General features: G+C 40.0%; 1 protein-coding gene across 1 annotated transcript in view; it reads right to left on the reverse strand.

Annotated features, from left to right (window-relative positions):
• wnt6b (wingless-type MMTV integration site family, member 6b) overlaps window positions 1-20658 on the reverse strand; it is a 29632-nt gene extending 8974 nt beyond the window's left edge. The window contains exons 1-2 of the mRNA XM_044217732.1: window positions 16134-20658; window positions 6168-6388 (exon numbers count right to left, since the gene is read on the reverse strand). Coding sequence (XP_044073667.1) covers window positions 6168-6388; window positions 16134-16213 — 301 coding nt within the window. The 5' untranslated portion in view covers window positions 16214-20658. The remainder of the gene's footprint in view (window positions 1-6167; window positions 6389-16133) is intronic.
• Between the last annotated feature and the right edge of the window lie 5860 nt (window positions 20659-26518).

The raw sequence follows: 26518 nt of genomic DNA on the forward strand, positions 1-26518 counted from the left end.
ATGAATTCCAAACAAATTCTCTGCCACGGCGGGTGTCTGGGCCTGTCTACGTCTGCTTCTAATTCCAGAAGGCTCATCTGCAGGAATTAACACATATTCTTTTAATACTCTGAGTTTTAGGCAATCGTACAATGGGTGTCTGGGATGTTAAAGCTGAAAGTAGTTCAATGTAAAATCACCTCACAGTCCAGATAAGCATAGTTTAATAAAAATGTGTTTTCTTATAGGGTGAGGTGTTAATTCTGAGGATCATCTGTTTTAGTGGATTTGATGACACCTACAGCGACTGGTAGCCACATCAGGTGCTTCTTCCAAATACACATAGATCGGAGCATGCAGTGAGGACAGTAGGAGACTGCAATTCATCCTGCAGCATCTAGTCTGACAGAAAGTCACTGGAAGAAGTTCTCTGTTGCAACTGAGGCTAACAAAAGGTACAACAAATGCAAATAAATACAAGATATTTTTTTATGCTTTTTTAAAAAGCATAACAACATTCCCTAACCTTAACCACATGTTTATTATTGTAACCATGCTGATGAAGCTACCCTAACCTAAATGAAGTAGTTATTTTCATCCATACCATTATCTTATTACAGCAGCGGCAGATGGCCGCCCACCATTGGGTCTGGTTCTGTCCAAGGTTTCTGCCTTTTAAAGGAAGTTTTTCCTTGCCACTGTTGCCAAGTGCTTGCTCATGGTGGGATTTGTTGGTCTCTGTAAAAAATATTATAAAGAGTATGGTCTAAATCTGCTCTATAGGAAAAGTGCAATGAGATAACTTCTGTTATGAATTTGTGCTATATAAATAAAATTTAATTGAAAATAAATTGAATCTTTCTCTAAAGCTGACCAGTCATTTTGTGCCTAAACTTATCCAAACCTTAACCAGCGTTGTCACATCATTAAACAGATTTATGATGGAAGGTATAGACAAATGATGTTTAGAGGGGTTGGACAAACAATATATTTTGCTGTTAAATTTGTAGTCCATTTTCGATACTATACTATCTGAGTTTCCATGTTCTGGGCCACTGGGGGTTGGAGCCAAGCCCAGCTCACACTAGCGAGATGCTGGGTATAGACAGCTTGCCAGTCTGTCAGAGGGCTGACACATATAACCATTCACACTCTCAGCAACTGGCAATTTAGAGTCACCAGGTAACCTAAACTGCATGTGTTTGGACTGTGGGAGGAAACCGCAGCACCTGGATGAAACCTAAACTGACACAGAGAGAACATGCAGAGTCCACACAGAAAGGCCCCTTTTTGTTACAGGTCTTCATGGATCCACTTGGTTCCTAGTAACAGAGTCTGGTCAGGTCCAAGTTATATTCAGTCTATTCAGATTGGCTAGGGTCCCATTGAATTGCCACAGGTCTCGGTTCTGTGTTATAATATGTCTTACAGCTGTGTGGATCTGAGCGTACCTCACTAACAGCTCTGATAAGCATCGCAGGGGGAAAAATGTGTTTTTCGAGGCGAGCCGGAGAGTGTGAACTGTGACATAGAGGGGGATATTAAGTGTTGCTGCTGTTGTAGACCACAGCTGCTTGTTAATTGTTGGCTCATCATGCTGCTGCTAGCATTGGTGTCTATAAGCGTCTGTTCGGGTCGACAATTTTTTAGATATTTAGTTTTTTTAAATGAATTCATACATGTTAATTTATGTTATGCATTTATTATGTTATTTATTTAAACCCAATCAGCATTTTATGTATGACACTATCTGTGTACTTGCCTGATTTTTGCTTAAAACGATACAATAGCACATAAATCAAATCTTGAAGGGTGTTTTCACGATCAGGTTAGGGGGAATCACTGCATCATATTGTCAGCCAAACATACAGTCCTGTTGTTCTACTCACTTACTTTAAATAACAGTTAAATACACAGGAAAACACAAAGGTGTAAACATGCGTATACCTGTCTCTATACCTGTGAAGATCATGAGTGATAAAATATTTGAAACGATTGATGACTGGTTTAATTACTTTGTAACCACTGTACAGCCCAGAGCAAGAGTCCTTGTTTATTCTACAGCAGTACAGTACTCCGAACACACACACACACACACACACACACATAGTGCACAATCTATCATGATTTTCAAAGAAGAGCCGCAACATCCCTTAAGTGATTACTAGCATCACTGTATGCTGGCTGGCTCGCACTGCGAGTCATGACCACTCCAGGGTCTGTATGTCTGTATGCTGTATTTAAACACAGCGGAGATCAAGGAAAAGAGGATAATAACTACCTATTAATGAGGAGAAACCAGAAATTCGACCTTGTTTTGAAGCTGACTGTACATGAAAGCTTCATGTCCAGAGGTGAGAACATTTCAATTCTGACGCAAAATAAGTTGTCATCCTTGTGCCGACATGTTCATTCATTCACACTTCTTGCAATAAAGGTGTGTAATGGCAGTGTTTCAGTAATGTTGTGAAATCAACTAAAACCCCTATTATCTGAGCACACACACACTAAAACATTATACTGTATGAAATACACACACACTTTCACATACAGTTATCATCAGTACAGAATCCCTTCAACTCATCTCATTACTCCACCGTCAAGCTTTACAGTCTCAGACAAACATGTTGACATACAGCAGCCGTGCCACCCTTTAACATGTCGCAAAGCAAAGCCCATTTCTGAGGAAGGTTAGCAAACAAACTAGATACAAGTGCTGCAAGGTTTATGTTTGAATATTTGGTTGAAGATAGCACGGTGATATTTTTGTGGGAGGCAGAAAAGGAAGCTTTAGCCAGCTTGGTTGTGCTCCAGACCCAAACACCCTGTGGCTTACACTGTACACTTAAAACCCTAACATAACCACACAATGAAATATTCTTTGTCCAGAGATCCAATTTAAAGTTCTACAAAAACAATCCAGGCTGCACACGGACGTCATCATTACCATATACTTAGACCAGCTTTTAGACTATATGGTCATCAGATGGACCCAAACATGCATGTGAACACAGAAAATAATTCTTTATAGAAATGTATACACACAGACACATGAAACTCACATTAGGGATTGATGCAACTACATAAAACTTGTTTCAGACAGAAACATTTTCGTCATAGTTTACTGTCACGAAGCAGCTTCCCTGCCTATTCAAAAAGCAATTTCATATCGGCAAAGAAACCCCTAAAAACCCAGGGGAAATTCAGTGAATGCGGCATAAGGCAGTTTACACTGTTCAAGATACAAGAAATATTATAAAGAGTACGGTCTAGACCTGCTCTATAGGAAAAGTGCAATGAGATAACTTCTGTTATGAATTGGCGCTATATAAATAAAACTGAATTGAATTGAATTGAAAGATACAAGATACAAGATAGATTTAATTATCATTTTACAACACAGGGTTGTATATTGAGATTTTGTTTTGTTTTGTAGTTCCCTTTATGCTACTCAAAAAAATTATATACAGTAGATATATAATAAATGAATAATAATAAGTCATAGAAATAAATATACATATATACATATATATATTTCTATGACTTATTATTATTATTCATTTATTATATATCTACTGTATAAGTTCAGTGTTCATTGTTGCTGCTGGTCACCAGCGAAGGGCAGTTAGCAAGCATTAGCAGAAATAAAATATGACAGGAGAATAGCAAAAGATAATAATTGTATTTTCAAGTCAATTTTTAAGACCACCCACAATTTCACAATTTACATTTTCAGCGATTCATGACTGTATTTGGGGAGCTGAGCTTCAACTGGAACCCCCTATAATACAAACAGTATTTGAGAGTGTTCTACAGCTAAATTAGGCATGCAATCCACTAATAGGTCATGCCCAACATCCCCATGGACACAGAGATGAATGGACTGAGTTCTCACCAGGATTGTCTTATTACTCTACAAAGAAAAACTTAGGTCATTAGAATAATTTGAATCTATTATCACATAAAACTCTAAATAGAGGTAAATGAAGTTAAGTAAACCACTTAGAGAGCGTGAGCAATAAATACAAAGCCATTATTTTGACATTTACTGGTACTAGTTCATGATAAACAGCCATTAAGAGCAGATCCAGGCAATTGAGGACAAAGCCTTCAAAACAGAGGAGCACTTTGGCCTCCCTTATAGACATGCAGGAATTTATGATTAATTGCTAGTCTGTCTTCTACTGGTAGATTCTTGTCCCTGTTTCCTTCTTTCTTCCTCTCTATCTCAATCTGTCTTTCTGAGCATAAAAACTGCATATTAATGCAGCTTCCTGGCTGCAACATACAACACAACTATGTTTGAAAATCTGCAGTGTTTGGAACAGGACAGACACACATTCTTATAAAACTTTGTCTTTAGAAATTATAACAGACTTCTAGGTACAGACTGACTGTAGCAGTGCAAAGTTCTGGCACAGAGGGCTTCTATTTTGATAGCAGAGTCCAGGATTTGACACATCTAACTGCTATTTTACATATTTCTGATTAATTAAAAATGTCAATATTTTTGGCTTTGATTACCACCTTACACTTAAAGTTAAATGCTTGCTGTGCAACTGCTCCACACCAAGATGTCTGTATCCAAGTCATTCTGGCTGTCGACTTTTTTTTTCCCAATATAGGAAAATGTTAAAAGTTAACATAAAGCAACATTTAAAGAGTAGTGTACTTCCTGAAGGGAACTTTTTTAAGTACGCTTAGGCTAAGAAGTAATCACAAGTTTTCCAAAATGGGAAAGTTAAGTAGCTTTGATGTAAAAAGCCTGAAAATAACAATTGAAATTGAAGATTGAAAATAACAATTCAGTATTGACTGTTATATTACAGCACGATAAATGAATATGATTAAAATGTCATGTGCCACTTCCTTGTGACATTAATGACAGGTGAGCACAAAACTTCAGTATGCACATCTTTTAGCAGTGAGACCCAAAATGGGTTTAATAACATGCTTGACACATTTTTTATTGAATATTAACATTGGTTATTCCCTGTTTGTTGACTAAACACAGAGATAAAGGCTCTCTGTGGTACCAGTCAAAGAAGAAACAGGCAGGTCTCTATGAATCTAATCATACAAGAGAAAACCCAACACAGTAATTGGAGAAGACCCAGCAGTGACCCAACATCAGTTATATTACAGACTTCAAAGAGCTGGAGGAAGATGTTAAAAGATCTTAAGAGAGATGTTAAGAGAAAAGGCAATTTTAGCTGATCATTTCAAGCGTGCCCAATCTGATGAAGAGGAGAGTCAGTCAAGTGTGAATACGTCTGGTCTGAAATACAACAGCTACCCTTGTCTGTTGGAGTGCCATGAGACAGGGATCTGACCTCAAGTTGATGTAAAGCCGTCATGAGGTCATGGGTTCAGATCCTAAGGTACTCATGACTGAAAAATAAGACATGACAGTATTTTTAATGTTTTTTTCAAACCATGTGAAAGGCTTTTGGAAGGGCTGATGGAGAGATGAAAGATGATTATGGGAATTTATATCTCTTCCATCAGCTATGTATGTCTAGGTTAAGGGTCAAAAATCCATAGAACTGAGTCACATGCAAGTGTTTTGCCTGACCAAATCCAAACAACTAGTATGACCTGATTAACGCAATTTGGTTGATGCTAATGCTTATTTAGTCACTTTATACCTGTGTAAAAAAATTGACAAATTACAATAAAGTTTCTGCCTGTGTTAAAGTAATAGTTCAATATTTTGGGAAATATGATTACCAATACCACTCTCATATCTGTCCATTCAATGTAAGGCTACAGAGACAGGAGACAGTTAGCTTAGCTTAGCAAAAATACTGAAAACAGGGGAAAACAGCTAGCCTGACTCTTTCAACTGTAACAATATCTGCTTACAACCACCTCTAAAATTCACTAATTAACACGTAATATCTCGAAATTAACGCGTTAACTTTTGACAGAGCAAGGCTAGCTGTTTCCCCTTGATTCCAGTCTAGGTTAAGATAAGCTAATCTGCTGCTGGCTGTAGCTTAATACTTAGCATACAGACATGAGAGTGGTATCAATTTATCAATTTGGTATTTCCCAAAATGGCGAACTATTGCTTTAAGTAGGTATAAATGGCACTCCATACTAGATAATAGGGGTAAAAGACAGGGGGGAATAGAAAGACACAAAGGTAGATTTCGACAAGCAAAACACATCCATTCCTCACTCACCTTGCTGCAGTATTTTGCCAAAGTACTTGTTGTGGCTAGTGCAGTTCCACCGGCGGTACCTGAACTGGTACTGGCACTCCCTGACGCCCAGCCTGGCTCCTTTGGCCACCTCACTGACAATCTCTGGCTGAGTCTGGCACAGCTCAGCCTGCTTCCCCGCTAGACGCTTCGCCTTCCTGCAAATGCTGTTGGGGTCCATCACCAGCGGACTGCCCACCGCCCTAGAAAAGTTTAAATATTGTTAGAAAAGAGAAAGGAACAATCTCTAAGTAACATGACAACAATACAAAAGTTCCCACTTTTCTTTTTGGTGAGCAACACCTGTTAACTTAATTACACAGTGTGTGTAACAATGTGGCTGCACTCATCAGAAGCCACAAACCAAATGCAAGTTTTTTCTGTGGCTGCTAAGCCTGCCAACTCTACCCACCACTCCTCAGCTGTGGCGACAACGTGCTTCTTGAATAGGCATGTGGGAGACAACAGAGCACCGAGTTTCCCAGAGGCAGCTTAGCTCTGACGTCAGATTCTGTATTTTGCTATTGGACTGCACTCGGGAGAACTGTGTGGTCCTCACAAAGTTGGAAGTGAAACAGTTGGAACTCTCTTAACAGACAGGCCGTTTACAGTTGATCTTAATGCTAAGTTGATTTTGGTAAACCAGAAGGCAGACTTTCTAGATTTCCTGATGATACAGCTTCCCTGGAGATTTTGCAGCAGTTAAGAACTTCACCGCTTAAACCACACATATCCTTTGAATCAGCACTACTAAAAACAAAATCCCCAGATTAAACCCATCTAAATGAAAAATGTACATCTTATATTACTAAAAAGAAAGTTTAAAAGTGTGGCAAAATAAATCAAGCGTGCCTCATGTAGTTCAAATATTTAAAACGTTAAAATATATATACATATATATACATCTTGTACTTGATGAATATGGACGCTGGATCTCATCAATAGCTTTGACAGATGAGTGTATATAATAAAGATAAATAGTTTATTCTAACTCTTAATGGGAAAGAGGGGCTTGGCTCTACCACTTAGAAGCACTGCCAGCGGCTGTGGCCACTTCAGTGGCATAACAGGAAAGTGGCTTCATGAGATGACTTTATTTCCATTCTTTTGCTCCTCTCCTGTCCCTTACTCATCCCCTCTATGCTGTTAACTTTATGTACATTAAATTCCTTTTCTCACATCCCCCCTTTCATTTACTCCATCTCTCTCTTGACTCCTCTCCACAGTAGACTTTTAGTCACTGAATCTCAGCAGATGTGATCCATACCTTCAATTTTTACCATGAAATAGGAGTCAGAAGGGTATGCTTGACAGAGAGAGGGAGAGAAAAAGAGCGAGCGTGAGCAAAAGACTACCTCATAGGTTTTCATTCAGCCCTGTCCCTGTTAATCGCACCGCCTGATATCATTCATCTGCTTCGAGAGTTTGTTTTAAGAAGCAGAACAAACGCTCTTGCCAATCCCCTCTCCTGGCGGTCTGATACCGAGAATGAGATTTGCGCACACACACACACACACACACACACACACAAGTGCATATTCATCCTTGCACGCTCAGTCTCTGTGTTTTTGAAAACATATCTATTTTTATTTTAATAAAGCTATTTATATGACAGACTGACATGTCAACACGTGATGCCAAATGAAAACACCATTCGTAGGGACTCTTATGTCAGCCTCTTAGCCAGTAACATCATGGAAAGGAAGATCCAGAGGCAAACTGCCCAAATACGGCTATCCATCACGTCTTAAACATATGATAATGGCAGACAGCATGGATTACAGTTATGGTTCCCTTGTAATCCATTCTAATGATTCAAGTTACCAAGTAGCCTGCAGATTAGGGGGAGCAAATGTACTTAATCCTACAGTATGAGCCATGATATCTGTGAAAACCTGGAAATTATAGTAAAATATAATAACTGCAATGGCACATAAGAATACATGCACAACTGCATGTATCAGAGTATGCATGCACTGTCTACACACACACACACACTCTGTATGCACACTCCAGGGACACCCACCGTTGCATTCTTTCTATGATTATTAAGAGTGTATTGACAACATCGCTATGGAAACAATGCTGTATTTTCAATACAGGTGTTCTGTGTGTACAATGTCTGTGTGTGTTCTCCTCAAGTGTGTGTGTGTGGTAGTTACACAGACAATAAAATCATACAGACACTGTAGTGTTAATTAGCAGGTACAGGTACAATACTTAGCAACACACACTCCCTCTCAACAACCACTCATTATCTACCCTACGCTATCAGGCTGTGTGTGTGTGTGTGTGAGTGAGTGAAAGAGAGAGAGAAAGACAGAGAGAGAGAAAAATGAAACTGATGTACACTCATGCAAGTGTATTTCTATACAGTGTGTGTAGATTTTTTTATGGATGTGAGAAAAATTATTTGTATTTGCTTGTATGAGCCTGTGTGTGTTTGTGTGTGTCTGCTTGTGTGTGCATGTGCCAGGGGCAGCGCTGGGAAGCCAGCTCTGTCAGCAGCTCACAATAGCCAGCCTGGTTTTTACAATGGGAGGTGTAGAGTTGTAAAACTAGTGAATGTACTGGATGAAGTTTGGATGGAGTCCTGGAAGCAAAAGACAGAGACAGTTAGAGGGCTTTGACAACGAGAGAAAAGTTTCCTTAGGATCTCTTTTTGCACAAAAGAAAATACGGCAAAGTAGACTGGTGAAAGAGATAAAGAAAGATTGCTTCTGGTGGAAGATCAGATGCAACAATAATTGTAAAACAGAAATTTTTGTGTACTTATACACTTTGTAATGAACTGTGGTAGTTTGCATTCACTTTGTTTGTAATGTTTCTCCGTGAGTGTTGAGTCAGAAATGGACTGATTGTATATTAAAGAAAAACTCATCTTTTGCTTTCTCTTTATTCAGTATCTAAGACTGAGCAGCTGTGCAATAATTGCAAGGGGATACTGGAAACAATGGAGAAAGACATTGGTTAGAGCACATAAAGGGAATGTAGTCTGAATCGCAAAGCGGAGTGAACTGAGGTGGAAAAGCGCATTGCTGGCGATATACCCAAAAATGGGGTGCGTTAATTGGATAATAGGATGACTGTAAGCACCCAACATTCTTGCCCTTGTTTGGAGATCGGTACATAAAAGTGTGCATCCCTGCAAGGTTGAATAGAATATGGGATGGAATTCATTGCAGACTCCCAAAATTCATGTGGCAAGTGTGAAGAAAAGCAGAATTAATAAATTTATCAGAGCTAGGGTGGCTTAAGGGGGTGTCTGCACAGTGCACAGTGGACATTACTAAGACATCAGAATATGTCATTTATGCATGTCACATGCAGTATTGTCTGCTGCTCACTTCTCTCTTTTGGTTTCCATGCAGTAGTGGACCGAATGGTGCACTGAAGTAACATGCTTTGCGTCTTTTCTTTTTTCTTTGATCTTATTTGGTTGGTTAGAAATGCTGCTGTGGAGAAAGATTGTATACTGCATTCTGTATATAACTGTTGGCCTGACCCAAATCCTACTAGAAATATCTTATGTTTGTCTCCTGCTCTGTGGCCTTCTGCAGCCTCAATGAAGTGACCCTCTTAAAGCTCAAATACTCATAATGGGATGCTTCAAGTGGATGCATACATACACTCAAATGCATGTTGCACAGAAAACCCTGCATATACAGTACATACACGGCCATTTATCAAAGCAGACACATTTACTACTGTGCAGGCATGCAAAGAGATAAAAGCATGTGTGTACACTTGGAGAAGGAAATACAAAGTCAGACAGTAATCAGATCCTGTCCATGCAAAGTGCCACTGTTCCTCTGCCTGTCATTTATGATATAGCTCCTGAACAGATAACTCAGTGCAAAACACCAACTAAGACTTGTAGTCATTGATATTATCGGGGCCTGTACGGAAACACTGTCTCGCATGAACAGTTCTTCATGATGATAAAGTCCCAAAACAGAGACAGAGTCACTGTATGAACCCAGTGAGCGATAAAACAAGACAATGTAACAAAAATACCCAAATCAAAAGCACTGATAGCAGGACTATCAATGCTGCTGTCACCTGCGACAACTTAACAGCTGGTCCAATTCAGAACTAAACCTTTACCTTGCGGTTGCTTATATTGCTTGAGAAATCTAAATAAGCTCATTTCAGTGATGTCTTTTTACATTTGTTTTAAAAAAGGCTTGGATGGACTGTCTTTCAGAATGTAGCCGTAAACTGGAAAAAAAAAAACTGAGGTTTCAAATGAAGATATTAAAAATAGATGCCTTATTCAGTGTTTTCTGGGCCCAGAGGTGGGTCAGAAAGAGATTAAACATTGGTGCTCAGAGCGACCTCAGGTTTCATTAAGGATCTCACGGCACCATAGATAAAGTGCTGAACTGTACTTCAGTCCGCCCACGAATGAGTGAATTTCATCCCTCCTTAATCCCTCAAGTATGCTGGAGATGAAGACAGTCACGACAAGCGCTAGTCTGAGACACCCGAGTGAGAAAGGAAAATAAAAAGGGTCAAAGAGAGACAGCTAAAGAGAGGGTGTCTAGAAATAGAAAGAGACGGTGGGGGGTTCAGTGTAAGATACGGAGGAGAAGAGATAAAGCAATGATAAAGTGATAAAGAAATGGAGATGGAAATCAAAACACATGTAAAATTTGTCTGCCGTCCCAAACAAAGAAGGTGGAAGATTGATGGGAACAAATTCAGCACCTTGCCAGCATCCCTGTGTGGACAGTGTAAAAGGTCTGTGTGTCCTCAATAATTGCTTTCCTGTTTTCCTGACCCTGCAGTCTGGGACATGTCGATTACTTTCAAACATCATGTTGTTTTTTGCTGATGTAAAACAAGGTTAAGAACAATAAAATTTGTCTCAATAAAAAGTTTCAGCACTCATAATGTAATGCACCCAATTTAAATTGTTGCAATAAAGTGTGACCAAGGGGAACCTAACAACACCAAACCAATTTCACATAAGAAAAACATCCACAAGTTTGTTCGGTTATAACCGAACAGTGGCACACCCAACAGCACTGACAGCCAAATGATACAAACAGTCCAAGAATAGATTCAGATGAAATGTAGGGGTTGGAAAGGTGCGTGTATGTTTGTGGGGCTCAGCAATGGAATATTAAGAGCAGGAAAGTTGATATAGGCTGGTGTTTTTTGTACCACATGGGCATCTAAAGAGGCAAGTGTGACTGAGAGGAGTAACGTGCATTATATATGGAACCGAGTAATTAACTAATAGCAAGTAAAGATGAACTCTATCTTTCTTTTAGTAAGTTGTTTTATATTATTTTCAGTGTGAAGAGTTACATTAGCAAGAGCCTCTAGCGAGCTGTGGTATGTTAGCTACTGTATCAGAGATGCTAGCTGCAGCTGCCTTCGTCAACAATGTGTCTCAGGAAATCAAGTATGCTAACAGATGTTAGCAAACTGTTTTGTGTTCAAGAAGTTAGACCATGGAAAAAACAAAGTTTTCTGATGAGACCTCTAGTGTTTCTGTAAGTAGAGAACGGTATTAAATTTGAAGCTATACCAGAAACAACTTCAGCTACAGTAAATCAAATCACAGACCTTTAGAATGACGACGTCTGTCCTGTTATTTGATGGGAATCTTGCTTGTTCATCATTTCAGGTAGTATGACAAATGAGAGCAGATCGGAAAACTGTGCTAAAAACAGTAACATGTAACAGTCACAGTAAAATGAACAGTAAGAAATAACAGGAAGGGACTCAAAACTATCCACAACAGCAACCACTACTTTACGCAGAAATCCGAAAGGCATCAAAACCTGTAACACTGCAAGCTAACGTTAAGTCTACGTTATCTTGCAATGTTTCATTTGCATTTCAAGCTGGCTTCTGCCAACCCCAAAACTGTGAGAACTATTTTTGCCCCTCTTCATCGAATTCTAGAGGCATTTTGACATTTCTTGGACCATTTTTACCCTCTGCCCTATATATTTCTGACACTGGAATATACTTAAAGTATGAATGCCCACAAAAACACAAAAATGCATGCATGCACAAAAGCGCAGACACACACATACCCACACACATAAACACATTTAACTCAGTTCTCGATCAGATGCCAAACCCACATCGTCATTGAATCTTTATCTGTACCCATCTCTCTGGTCCTGATTAGACATCTAGCTTTTCAGACCAGGAGTGGAGTGGACAAGATAAGATCTGTTACAATGAAACTCTCCTCTGGTGATGACTATAGAGTCTGTGAGTGTGTGTGTGTGTGTGTGTGTGTGTGTGTGTGTGTGTGTGTTTCATGTTTTTATATCCCGGTGGGGACTTTAACCTGAATGCACCCTAACCCACGGGGACTTGTGTCACCGTGGGGACAAAAAGCGAGGTCCCCATGGGTAGAGACTGCTTTTTGAGGGTTAAGACTTGGTTTTAGAGTAGAGGTTACAGTTAGGTTAAGGTTAGGCATTTAGTTGTGATGGTTAAGGTTAGGGTAAGGGGCTAGGGAATGCATTATATCAATCACAGTCCCCCATGGGGATAGTGAAACAAACCTGTGTGTGTGTGTGTGTGTGTGTGTGTTTGTGTGTGTGTGTGCATACATGTTCCCATAACTCCATGGTTGAATGAGTGCATTTGTACATCGCTGAGTGCATGTTAAACAGATTAACCAGGATTCACTGGCTGGAGATTTATTTGGACTGACAAACACATAAACACACAAAAGAGAAAGCTGAAACACACACACATGCACCCACACCCACCCACACACAGACACACACACACAAATGCAGTGTGTGTGCACCTGTAGGCCTGTGGCACGCTCCAGGTGGGCTGTCCGCCAAACTGGGGCTGTGACAGACACACACACACACACACACACACACACAAAGTTGGCCCTGCTAAGCACAGCAGTCAAAACCAGCATAAGAGAGCAAAGGCATTCCTCACTCCTCTGAGTATCTGAGCTGTGCTCTCTGCTCTCAGGCCAAATGATTAGAGTGCTTTAATCTGCAGAGGCTCTGAAAGGACAGCTATATCCATGCATTTCATCTCTCTCACTCTGTCTATCACTGCAGCTCTCTCTCTCTTTTCCTTCAGCGACAAGCTATCTGTATGATAGGTATTTTCCTTCAGAAGACAAGTAGGGCTAATGACATACAGAGATAGAGACATTGAAGAGGAGCAAGTATGAGACAGAGAAAGAGAGATGTATGATGGTATGTCCAGCAGCTTTCAACAGAGAGCATCATTGTCCTGGCAGACTGGGGAGCTACCCACAGGTGTGGCTTCACCCTAGCTGCACCACAGTCGGCCACTGTGTGTGTATGAGTGTGTGAATCTGTGAGCGAATGTGTGCACTTCTGTGTGTCTGTGTGAGCGAATGTGTAAGTGAGTCAGCGAACAAGCGAGCGAGTGAAAGAAGATGACAACGTATGTCAGTGGGGATAAAAAGGAAGTAGCTGATTTCTTAGTGTTGATTCCCTTAATCCACTACAACTTCATTTAAAATAAATGTCCTGAGTCCTGTAGAATGTGCTGCCGCCAGTAGAACGCTGACATTGAACATTACTTAGTCAGAGCTTTGTTCTCTCTCTTACAAATTCAGCTCTGAAGTTCTAATGTATCACTTGTGTTTTATTCCATGTTCTTTGCTCTCTTCCAATTGATCACACCACAGATTTGGAATGTGGACGTAAAAACAAATGATGCTTTGGTTGGTAATAATGGTACGATGATCCATAGAGGTTCGAAATGTACAGAATTTTGGCACTGTATATGTCTTCTCATGTCTGCCTTTTTTAAATTCTCTGTCTCTTTTTGAATTGGATTCAGCCCTGGCAGATGACAGGATTTTGCCAGATTTAGCCCAAAGAAGCCAAGTGTGTGAAAGCAATGTAAATTACTAACCCCTGCAGGGACACTGTTTTTCCTCTTTCCCTGCACAGCTGGGTCACAGCAGAGTTCAGCCACAGACCAGCACCCCTCTGGCTAAAAGTGACTTGTCTTTGTCGATACTAAGCCGGCTAAATTTCACATTTCAATTTTCAAACACATCTCTCTCATTTATGCCCTCCAACCACACTGAGCCGGCTGAGCTTTTCGAAAACTGTTTCCAGTAATTTCTGTAATAGTGGACAGGGAAAACTGAGCTTTTGGAAAATGATCATAAAAGCAGTAAAATTATTTTAAAAGTCAATATTGCTGATATTATAGTACACATACTGTCACTAACCCGTATTTGTTGATTTTTTTCAGACAACTTTGCGATTATAAAATAGCAATTCGATCAGCGTTGCATAGGAGTTTCTGTTTGCCTGATCAACAGGTAGCATTTTTGAGCCAATATCCAATGACTGTTTCAGACTTGTTCAGTTGACTGAAAGCATAAACAGAATACTATATAAAAGAGAAAAAATTATGAGTTTGACTTCATGAAGACACACTAACAATGATGATGGAGATCATGGGGCAGACAGGACAGAGGTTTATCCAGCTGAGACTCAGCAGAGTAACCGGTCTGTGTCTGTCCCTCTCCTTAACAGATGTTGGCTATGATGCTTGCTTGTAGTTTGCCAACCAAAAGAAGGACAAAAAACAGATTAGCCAATTCTGAACTGTTCCGGCGTTTAAATGTGGATGTAGTTGTTGATGTAAACTGGATTTTCAGATTTTGTCCTCCACCTTATGGTTTCTATCCAAACTCACCAAGCATTCATCCTGCTGGTCCGTCAGTACACAATGTTAACCCCACATTTACAACATCAAATCAGTAATTTAACAAAGGCAATGAGGAGCAGCTACTTTTGTCTGTTCCATATCCAATAAATTCTGTAGATACTGACAGATTCATTTTTCCTAAGAATGGCCATTCTCTGTAATTCTAATCAATCCCCACAGGTTACCATGCATTTACCTCACATCTACAGTGATCGCATGTGAGGTGACAAAATAATGGAAAAGTTGGTTGGGGAGACACACACTCTAAAGCAGCCAGTCCATCTGCCAGTCATACAAGGACATGCAGTAGACTTACACAGCCTCTCTGACACTACAACCCACATTGACCTTGACTGGGCTGTGAATGAACAGTGGGAGGATTCGCTGGGAGAAAAAAATCACAAAGCTTCACATTCAAACACTGTGGCTTTGCAGAAGTGTGTGTGTGTGTGTGTGTGTGCGCGCGTGCGTGCATCTGTGTGTAAAAGAGAGAGAGGGAAAGAAAGACAGAAATATTGGATGTTGTCTAAACACAAGACAACAAAAGTACTACACAGACAGACACACAGACAGACAGAGACCCGCATGGATAGAAAATATGTTATCAGCAGATCTGCAGGGGCTGGGCTGTCTGTCTGTCTGTCTGTCTGTCTGTCTGTCTGTCTGTCTGTCACACACCTTGTGGAGCTGAGCCTTTATGGATTGTTTTATGATGACATATCCACTGCGCCTAGAGGGCCACCTGACATTCCTGACTCTGAACCCCCACCACATACACCACCTCCACCAATCTCCCTCTCCTCCATGTATTACTGCAGGCAATGATCAGCAGACACCTCTCTCACCACCTTGTTTTTCTCTCTTTGTCCTTCACCCTGAGGACCCATATTTCCCAGTCTCATTAAGACCAATTTTGACGTGAGGGTGAATTTTTATTTTATTTAATTTTTTTTATATCTCTGGGTTATTAGAGCATATACAAGCTTCAGCTTTGTTTAATTTTTTATTATATAAAAACATAAAATGAATTTGGACCAGACCCCAAAAGAGACGCAGACGGTATTTAGGTGAAAAGCCGGTAAGCTAATGCAGCGTGATGGTGCTGTGGATAAATATAGCCAACATGATTACGCCCCATGTTTGTGCACAGAAATCAAATAAAACTAAATCAGGTGAGATTATTTAAATCCAGGGTTGACACGAGACAGTGAAACCTAAAACACGTGGTAAATACAGAGCACTTACCACCAGAGTCCGATGATATTGACTGGACAGAGCAAGATAAAGAACAGGGCCAATTGGATCCGTGATAGACGAACCGTCATGGTGAATGCAGCAAATCCTCAAGGAGGTTCCCCAGCAAAGTTTAAAGTACTGACGAGCTCAGCCAACACCGAGTTGGATTACTTCTTAAATACATAGGAGGTCCTTGTTTTCTGACGGTACACTCAGCAAAAGCTCACTGGAAACTGTCTGTCAACAAGAGCGCAAAAAGTTCATCATCCAACTCCTCTTCTGTCGGGCGCATCTTAATGCGCAACAAAGTTGGTCAAGAGGCTACTGAAGAGATGTCCGCTTTCAAAGGTGTGGTTAACCTCTTCATTGTCGTTCTGCTCTATCTGTCGCAGCACACTGCATGCTTTCAAAACGGTCTGAGCAGGAACGAGAAAGTGACTCCAAGCAGCGAAGTCCTCTCTGACTGCGAAACAGCGCACGAAACAGCTCCGGTCGTGAGGACAGTCGGAGTCTCGCCACTCTTTGGGTGATGTTTAACCCGATGAAATGATGATGTTAAAGAAGAAGAGCACTGCTGCCTCTCTTACAAATAAAACAAAGCGTTTTGGTGGTGCTGCTGGATGTTGGTCGTTCTCTACGCGCTGTGAACTGACTCACCGATGAACTTGAAGTAATTTTTTGGTGCGCACCGGCGGCAGGTAGAGGCGTCTGTGTGCCACAGTCTGTCGATGTGTTTTCCTTGGATGATAAAGGGAGGAAAAAATGCGCTCCTCTTCTTCCACCTTGGTGTGACGTCGCTCCGGGCGAAGCGAAATCCTCGCTGTCATTCAGAGAGGGAGAGAGAAAGAAACTGCAATTAGTTTTAGGAGGACCCGGCTGAGAGCAGAACGGGGGTGAACATACACACACACACACACACACACACACAGTGAACTGTCATACATTGTGTTTACGGTGGACCCGAAATCAGAGCCTATGGAATGAGGTGATGTCAGCACAGGTGTGGTTGTACCTTTCTGATATTTGTGCCAACAGACTGGCACATATTTTTTCTGTTGATAAAGTTGAAAAGATCACATAACCTATAAAGAGAAAACGGTTGTTTCACATACAAACAGACAAAATAAGCAAAAGTTTAAAAAGAAAAATTATTTTGCATGTTCTAAATGTGTGTGTGTGTGTGTGTGTGTGTGTGTGTGTGTGTGTGTGTGTGTGTGTGGGAACTGGATAGTATCATGGCCTATCTGGCCAAGGGCATATCCATTGAAATTCAACACCACTGTACTGTAGTCGCCCATAAAAGCCCTGACACCCGACTTTCCACTGCAGTGATGCAATCAATCACAAGTGTAACACAAGGCGAACTCACCCAGTCAAGTACTGCTGTCGTTCACGAGGGCCTCAGTTATATTCACTTATGCACAAACCACAACCATGGCTGTGACTCTGGCCAATAACATGCCTTCACTCAGGCCAACACTCGCTATGACCCCTAACTTAAGGCTGACGATGTAAAGTCTTGACTTCTAAATTTTGACACAAACTCTATATATTTTACTCAAAGTGGAACTTCTAAAGAGTAATTTTTGCCCATAGTCATCAGAATATGGAGTCTGACCAGTAGTGGCAGGTTTCATTTATTTATCCAAACTTTTCAGCCATTTGAATATTTTGTGTGTCAGTGCCATATGCAAAGGTTGAAACAACTTGAAACAAATCCACTGAAAACACAATAGAGTTTCTTCTTGATTTGGTCCATTTCATTCATGTATACTTTACATTGCTGCTGACCAAAGCTTTTTAGAACGTATGATGCATTTTCCCTAACTTTCTGTCACACATGGTTTCCATTCATTTCCCTGCAGCATGAACATCAAACTGTACTTGAAGCTTGCTTGAGGTTATGAGTCACATTCAATTTCATGCTTTCTATTGGTCACAGTATCATAGTGTGGTAATACAGTTGAAAATGTGAACTTATCATCACTTGTCATTTGGAAAGGTGCATTCATGTGCTGTCAAAAACACCTTTCTTTCTTGGGTATTACAGGTAGACTCATTTTGTGTAATCTTGTCATGGCATCCATATTTTCATATTGTTTGTCATCCAAGTTTGATTTTTTTTTGTGACAATCTAGCATGAGAAGCTGTTTGGCAGCCAAACATTAAGTCTCAGTTGTCAGAGCTTTGCACGAGCACACGAATCCTCTGGAATCCACTGGAACACGTTTCAAGTCAGCCCACACTCTTTAAAACCTTGTCTGCACTGCAGATACATTTGAAAATGTTTTTTTTTTGTCTCAAGTTTGGCCTTAAATCCACACACATCCCCCAAACCTGAAGTTTTTCAAAAGGTATGACTGACAGCTTGTCAAGCTATTACAAACATGGCCGAATTGTCGCTTAGCAACAATGTTATCAAGTCAACTTTCTGACAACTTCAGTTTCTTCTGTGATCGTTTGATTTTGTGCTTGCTGATAACTTGATACAGGTGTTGTCATTGACTGTATTTTTCTCTTTCTGTTTAATGGCAGTGATTAAGGGTCGTACTGTAATGCAGAAGTCCAGACATTACCATAAGCCTTGCTTAGCAGGAAGCATTTATGACCCTCAGTCTTTATTTCAAACTCTGGCAACACAAGTTGAAAGATGTAAATAAGAAAATCTATTCGAAACATAATCATTGAGGAGTCTGAGCTGACAGACTGGTACTTTACTCAAAAGATCAGGTGGAGTAAGTGGTGATGTATATCGGTTCAGTGTATCCATTCAACCAGGTTTGTCATATGGTGAGTGGTGTGGTGACAAGATTGAACTGTTTTGTACTGTACGTAGAAAGTTTGGCATTTCAGGGTGGATGGCTGACTATAGAAAATGCAGGTATAAACAAAAACCTTTCACACATCAGTGTATCCACACTGTTGAGGTTGTGACCTAAAAATGCTATTGATCAGATCAGGTCCTGACCCTCTGCAGTTGTTAAATAAAGGCAAATTTCTCTTTAAACTAAGAAAAGCTGAACTCAAATGGCATAAAACCCAACTTCAAATACACTATGATATCTACAAAGGCATGCTCCACTCCTACAACAATACAATTTGCACGAAATAACAATCGCACAAACAAAAATAATGCACACATCTAATTTGCTACAGTAATAAGACTGACAAATCCTAAACAACTAGCTCCTGATTTTCTCTCAGCTGATAAGTGTGATGAATTTGCGTCCTTTTATAAAAATAAAATTTATGGTATCAGACTTGAGATTAGCTCAAGCCTGAGCCAAACTCTCAATTTACCAACTACAACTACAAGGAACCCAGTCCTGATGTCAGAGTTCAGGCCCATCAACAGAGATACCTTAATAGAAATAGCGCAGCACATTAATTCATCCACTTTTTGTCTTGACAGTTTGCCCACTAACTTTTTAAAAACTGTTTTTAGCTCCATATAAATTGATGTTCTTAACACAGTGAATGGATCCCTTCTGTCTGGCACCTTTCCTTCATCCTTGAAAATTGCAGTTGTTAAGCCCTTATTTAAAAAAAGGCAACCTGGATACTTCTACCCTCAGCAACTTCCGAGCCATCTCAAACCTACCCTTTTTAGGCAAAATTATAGAGGCAGTTTCTAATCAGCTAACACACTTCTTAATTTTAAATGACTATCAATTTCAATCAGGCTTTCAAGCCAATCACGGCTCTTATAAAGGTTTTAAATGATATTTGTTTTAATAGTGATTTAAGCAAGACATCAATTTTATTTTTACTTTTACAACTTTTGGATCTTAGTGCGTCCTTTGATACAGCTGATCACTGCATACTTTTACATAGAATGGAAAACTGGGTTGGCTTTTCTGGAACAATGGCTGAAATCATAGGCTACTTCGAGGGTGCTATAGCAACAAACTTTACGTTTTGGCCTGTAACTTTTGAACCGTAAGTCTCAGAAACAAATTTTTTTCCTTGGATTCTGTAGGTCCAGATGAATTTATCCATATAAGCCACACCCATTTGTGTTTTTCTGCCATTTTGAATTTTGTCCAAATCAGTTTTTTCACTACTCCTCCTACACATTTTGAGCAATCGTCACCAAATTTGGTACAGAAAATCTCTGGACCAAGCCGGAAAAAATTACTTTTTTGGATTTTTGATATGCATGCAGTTTTGCTCTAGGTGGTCCTCAAAGTTTGCTCAAGTGCTGTGGGCAGGGCTTATATTACAAAGAATGTATGAATGCCTGATGGTTTTAGGAATGCCCCAACCATTGCATATTTTAAATCCACTCCGAAAACCTTATTGTTCTCAAGCGCTTTTAACTAAATGTTTTTTAGACCTTATTATCATTGTATTATTATTTTAAATCTTTTATTTATTTTTATTCGTTTGCTCTTTTATCTTTAAAAAAAATTCTATATAGATTTATCTCTTTTACATTGCTCTTTTCAGTTGTGTTGTCTTAACTTTGAATTGAGTTGTTTTAACTTCTCTGTACAGCACCTTGAATCTAAGTCTGTATGAAACATGCTTTATAAAATAAACTGCCTTGCCAAAGTCATTTTTATTATTCATTTCATTTCACCAAACTGTCAGCACACTACACGTATATGAATGAAGATACCACATAATATACTTGGACACACTGGCATTCCTTGCACATGACCTGTGGACTAGGTGCCCGCTGCGCACGCAAGGCCTTTCATTTCAAGATGAACAAGTTTGAAGGTTTTTTTTTTTTTCTCTGAATTCAAAAGTTCAAACATGAACATGACATTAGTACATTACAACACAACTGAGAACATGACTGCAACAAATACTGATAAAAGCAAATAACTTAAATTAAGACATAAAGTAATGAATTACTATTAATACTCAATTTTAAATGTTTTAAAAATAGGAGATCTTAAAAATCTACATTTGAGTAAATAATATTTTTCAATTGTTTGTTCCAAATACTTGACTTCTCTCTTTACAGGGGTTGCATAACAGCAATAAAGTCCATGAATAGATATGAGTTTACAGTTAATTACAATTCTTCCTTGGCACTGAGGAGCTGTGAAGCAGAGTGTGCAGCCATTTTGGGTCTATGGCGTTCTTCTGGTAACACTCGTTGACTTCTTGCTTCTTCACAGAATGTTTTGTTTGTACGCCCCCTGACGTTTTAGAGAATACTGCAACGGATAGCGTGTTGAGCATAAACACTTCTGTGCAGAGGCCCGCTCCACGGTGTCTCAGGTGAGCATAAACAAAGCTTAAAAGCCTCCAGAGGATGTCATTCAGAGCAACGGCCAATGGGGAATGGGGACAGACTTTCGCATTTATAGATCTGGCCCGGCTAAAAAAAAGCAAGAAGAATGACATTATCTTCAACGAGTTTGCCCATCCTTATGTGTTTATCAGAGAGCAAGCACTTCCACTGCATTGACAAAAAAAGGCTATAAATGTAAAATATTTTCTTTGTCCCGATGTCTTCTTCTCTTCTTCTAACTGAAAGAGAAGCATCTGATGTCCTTCAGTTTGAGTTTTCCTTTGGATTTGTTCAGTAGAAAGAGACGGCGTAATCCCTCATTTCAGTAGAAAGAGTTTCCTCCTAATAACTTAAGCTATGTTTCATTCCAAAGAGATTATGTCTAATGCAGCATTCACATCATGTCAGGTGGAAGGCAGTGACGGGTATGATTCTCATGGTTATAACTTGAAAGTTAAGATGGTGAGTGCTTCCTGCTGTTTGATAGGCAGAGTTGGCCATGTGAAGGTAACAAATTATGTGCATGATCCTGACATTTGGGTTCAGTTACCTTGAGTGATGGACTTTGACTGATATTAAGCTGCTTTCCAGACACTTCTGTGCCATTTATTGTGAATCAGATACATTGTATTGCAGAAAAAGCAGAAAGATTCACAAATTGCCAGTTCTTGTGTTTATATTAACATTGGATCAAATTACTACGTGTAATGTAAGAGGGTTCGCTCACAGTGATTATCCTGCAGACCATTATCACTTGACTCTGCATTTCCCTTTAACTCTACATGGAGTTCTAGCATCTTTCAGCTCATTGTTTTGGTTTACTCTCACTGCTCTCATCAACCTCGTTTCCAGTCGCAGCAGGCAGCTGTTTTTACCAAAAAAGCTCTGTTACTGTACACGACCAAACAGCACCAAACAGCAGACAAAGTTAGCAACTAGCTGGTGAACATGATGCATCTAGTGAGCTTAAAACCCAAATATATTTCTCAGTAGTTTGTTGAGATCAAAGCAGAGCTGGGATAGTGAATATTGGGACTCGTCAGGTCTCCAGGAACATGACTCCAAATGATTGCTTCTCTGTTTCTGCTGGATGTGCAATGGTTTGCTAACACATTAGCCAAAATATCTTTATAAGGTCATAATTTAATAGCTAAAGTAGCTAGTTAGTACAATAAACTGCCTGCTAAATGAGGTAGATTGAGAAGATGCTATGCAATTTGTACAGAGTTTGACTTTAATAGTCGCTTGTGGCAGAATTTCCAAGTTAGCTCGATGATGGAGTGAAACTTATGTAAAGTCAAATAATTTTTATATATATTGGCCCAAATCTCTCTATCTCAGAGGGCTTCACAGTCACACGGCACTCCAAGGGTTCCCTGTAGGGTTGGGCAATATGACATTTCTATCATGACATGATAGAGATTTGTAAACCGGTACAGATTTCACATTTTTACCAAGGTATCCCCTTAGTACCTCTAGGTATGATAGCCCTTTGCAAGCAGTGTTACAAATCAGTGGGCAGAACCCTTAATGCAGGATCTTTTGCATTACCGAGATGATGATAATTTGATTCAACATATTTGTACAGCTGACTACATAATTCGGCTTTTCGAGACATGCCTAATTCTGTCTAAACCTTTGCACCATTAGCACAGAGCCACACAGTCTTCACCAAATTCAAATGTGATACTTTTTGCATCTTGTCACCAGCTCATTGATTTCTCTGTATAGCTTTGGTCTCAGATGAACAGATTCTTCTTCTTTCATATTTCATTTATGGCAGCTCTTGCCCGCTGGAAAATCAGCCTCTGGTTATCTTTTGATCAGGCTTCTCGGAATCCACCCTATTGTTTTCTTCAGCAGTGATGTAAGCAGTATCTGCTCTTCCTCCAGGTGTGTCCAGGCCCCTTTAGTTTTCTATTGCTTTACAGAAACAATGAAGAGTTGAATGTATTTTACTGTAGAAAAATCCTCTCCCTTGCATATCTCACTTCATATGTGGTCAAAACAAGGTGAATAATTTGCATGCAGTGGCTGAAACAGTACTGTGGTGAGAGGGTGCTGTATTGATATGTGAACTGGGACCCACTGCAACAAAATTAGAAAGTTATGAAAATTGAGCTATCTCTCAATGACCTATAAATAACTGTGGCATAGTTGTGAGCATGGCCATTGTTCTATGCTTTGTACTGGCTGTTCTCTCTCCACATCTATCTGTCAACCACCTTACCCTCTTTCTTCCGTGATTTCTTTCTCTCTGTCTGTGTCTCACTCACCCCCAATTTCTCTCTCGTCCTGTCCCGCTCTCTGCTGGAGGAGTGTGTTTTGTTAGGGAGGGCTGATTCTTCATACTTGGCTGAGGCTTTATGGACAATAAAGATCTGATTTCAAAGTCCGGCAGGGTGTTGGGCCTGGGGTCTTGGCTCACAGCTTTGGTTGCCTGCTGGGAGGAGACACTGCACAGCCCCTAACCAGATGGCCATCAGCCCACATACAGTAGATTCATATTGTACATTATGTGTATTGTTCAAATTCTTGTCTGTGTGCAGCTCCATACTTCACCACCACAATCTTGGCCAGAGTCACTGAGCTGCGCTGACCTCCTCAAAATGTTAGCTTCACTGTTTTAATACTTTGACATTGTGTATTGTATGCCCTGTACAACTGAAAGCAAAAAGCTTTTCACTTAGAAGCTATTCTGTCTGTAAATAAAAGACAAGCAATATGCATATGAATTTTGTATGAAAATGGTTGATATTCTGCAGCTGACTCTCAAATGTTGGGAGTTTCCTTGAACACACCAAATGATGGATTTTTCAAAATAGTCTGTGCTTGCAATTGCATTGCTGTGCAATTACGATGCAAGTTTGACAAAGAATAAGTTCAGTGTGAATAAATGAATTACCAATTTCATGCTGGTTTTAACTACAGTTTTCATAATAAATTGAGTAAAAACCAGATGACTGCCTGCTCAGTACTAAACCAGTCCAAAAACATATGTGATGCTTTGGCAGAAAAGTGTAAGCGATTTTGGTTAGTGGGCTAAAACCAGTGGCTTTAAGTGTTTCTCTGGCTCCTCTCTGCCTGTTCGCAACAACAGCTCTCAGAGCAGGAGATTCAGTGTCCTGCTCAAAGACACTTCAGCAGGGCAAATGCTAGCCAACACAGGAGCTGGAACCAGAGTTCTCTGGTTTAAGTGTACCCTCCCTCCTTCCATCTCTCCCTCTCTCCCTTCCCATGACGCCATGTTGACCTTAAACAGCTTTGTGATCAACTGGAGTCCCCTTAGTTGTTTATTCCCTGACTGTTTCATCTTAATCACATAGCTCATAGTAGAGATATGTGACATGTCCTTCCAGCATGTCTAATACATCTGTAGGGACTTCAGCATTGTAAAGGAGAACGCCCTGATAGATACAGGAGCTTCACTAGGAGCTGCCAAAAGTGCATTTTTCAGTTATTACATTTAACTTATAGCGTTATTTTTGTTCTGTAAGATGTTGTGTTGGAGAAGAAGAGAAGAACGACAGGGCTGAAATATATGATATTGTGTATTAGAGAAAGAAAAGAATGTCAGGGGTGAAACAGGGATTTACTTGTGGATGTTGGATGTGTTGGATGTATTGCTATGAAATTTTGAACAGACATTCATGGCCCCAGTGATGACTTTGGTGATCCCCTGACTTTTCCTCTAGCGCCATCGTAAGCTTGACACTTTTGGGTTTGAGTGAAATGTCTGAAATTTGGTACACTCTTTGTGATCCCCTGAATTTTCCATCAGGTCACAATTTTAACGTGTCAGATACTTTTGTTTATGACAAAATACTCACAAAACCAATGACATTCCCATCAGACTCAGCTGTAAGCTAATTTGCAAATTAGCATGTTAAACTAAGATGGTGAACATGGTAAATATTATACCTGCTAAACATCAGCATGTTAGCATTGTCATATTAGCATTAGCATATAGCTCAAACCACCACTGTGCCTGAGTTCAGCCTCGCTGAGCTGCTAGCATGGACTCTCATGTTTACCAAAAATCAGAGTGGATATAGGACCTAAACTATCTGCACCCTGATTCTGAACCCAGCCTGCACAACAGAAATATGTCCAATCCACTTTCATGTCACACAAGTCACAGTGGATCTTTATAAAATATTACTGTACTGTACTGTAATATTGTATTATACTGTAAACTGTGTCATACCGTATTGGACAATCTCGTATGAAAGGGCTTATCTGTACAGAAAAAAATACTAAATAAACAATCAGTTGCAATAACTTGTGGTTTCCCCTTGGGCTTGTCACTGATTGAACTGAAAGAGCATTGGTCCGGGTTATGAAGTGTTTCCTCCCTCCCTCCTCCACCTAGGAAAAGCTAACAGGCCTAACCCCTGTCCTGCCACACCTATCATACACAGGCTACACACACATTCCCCCTCTCACACTGCTTTCATCTGGGCGTGAAATGGATTCCTACTGTCTGCCAGAATGCACCACCTATCTCTGGATGTGATTCTCTTTCACCCTCCTTCTCTTTTTTCCTTTCTTTCTTTCTCTGTGCCACACGTGCACCCTATTGTTTCCATAGAAAAATGCCTCGCCCACACTGTAAAGTCCACAAAACACATTCCCGGGCAGTTATGATTGAAAATGATTAGAAATCCCACCGGAGCTAATATTTTATATGACAAACTTGAATTAGATCTAAATCAGAAACACATGACGGCCCTAACCTTTTTTTTTTTTAAACGAACCACAGTCTTCCCTGGAATCCCCAGGAGAAAGGCATGTTCATGAAATTCCTTCATAACTGGCACACACATACACACACACATACATACTGAAAGTGTGAGAGGGGTTGTATTATAAAATATTGATACCTCCCGCTGCCACATGATTTTACATGTCCAGAAGCAGAAAGTCTGTTTTCGGAGAGGAAGGAACTGAGGTTATGCAAAATTATGGTCTTGTTACAGCAAGTAATGAAAGTAAACCCTGTTCCAGGCAACTGCCTCTCACTGAGAACGGCTGCAATCTGTCAACAAAAGCTACATCGTTTGGTGTGATTCAGATATATCCTGTTTTTTGTCTCTAATAGGGTTGGCCCAATGTTGGCTCAGTGACCCTATCATAATTGGACACA

The sequence above is a fragment of the Siniperca chuatsi genome, linkage group LG12, assembly GCF_020085105.1.
Source record: "Siniperca chuatsi isolate FFG_IHB_CAS linkage group LG12, ASM2008510v1, whole genome shotgun sequence".
NCBI lineage: Eukaryota > Metazoa > Chordata > Actinopteri > Centrarchiformes > Sinipercidae > Siniperca > Siniperca chuatsi.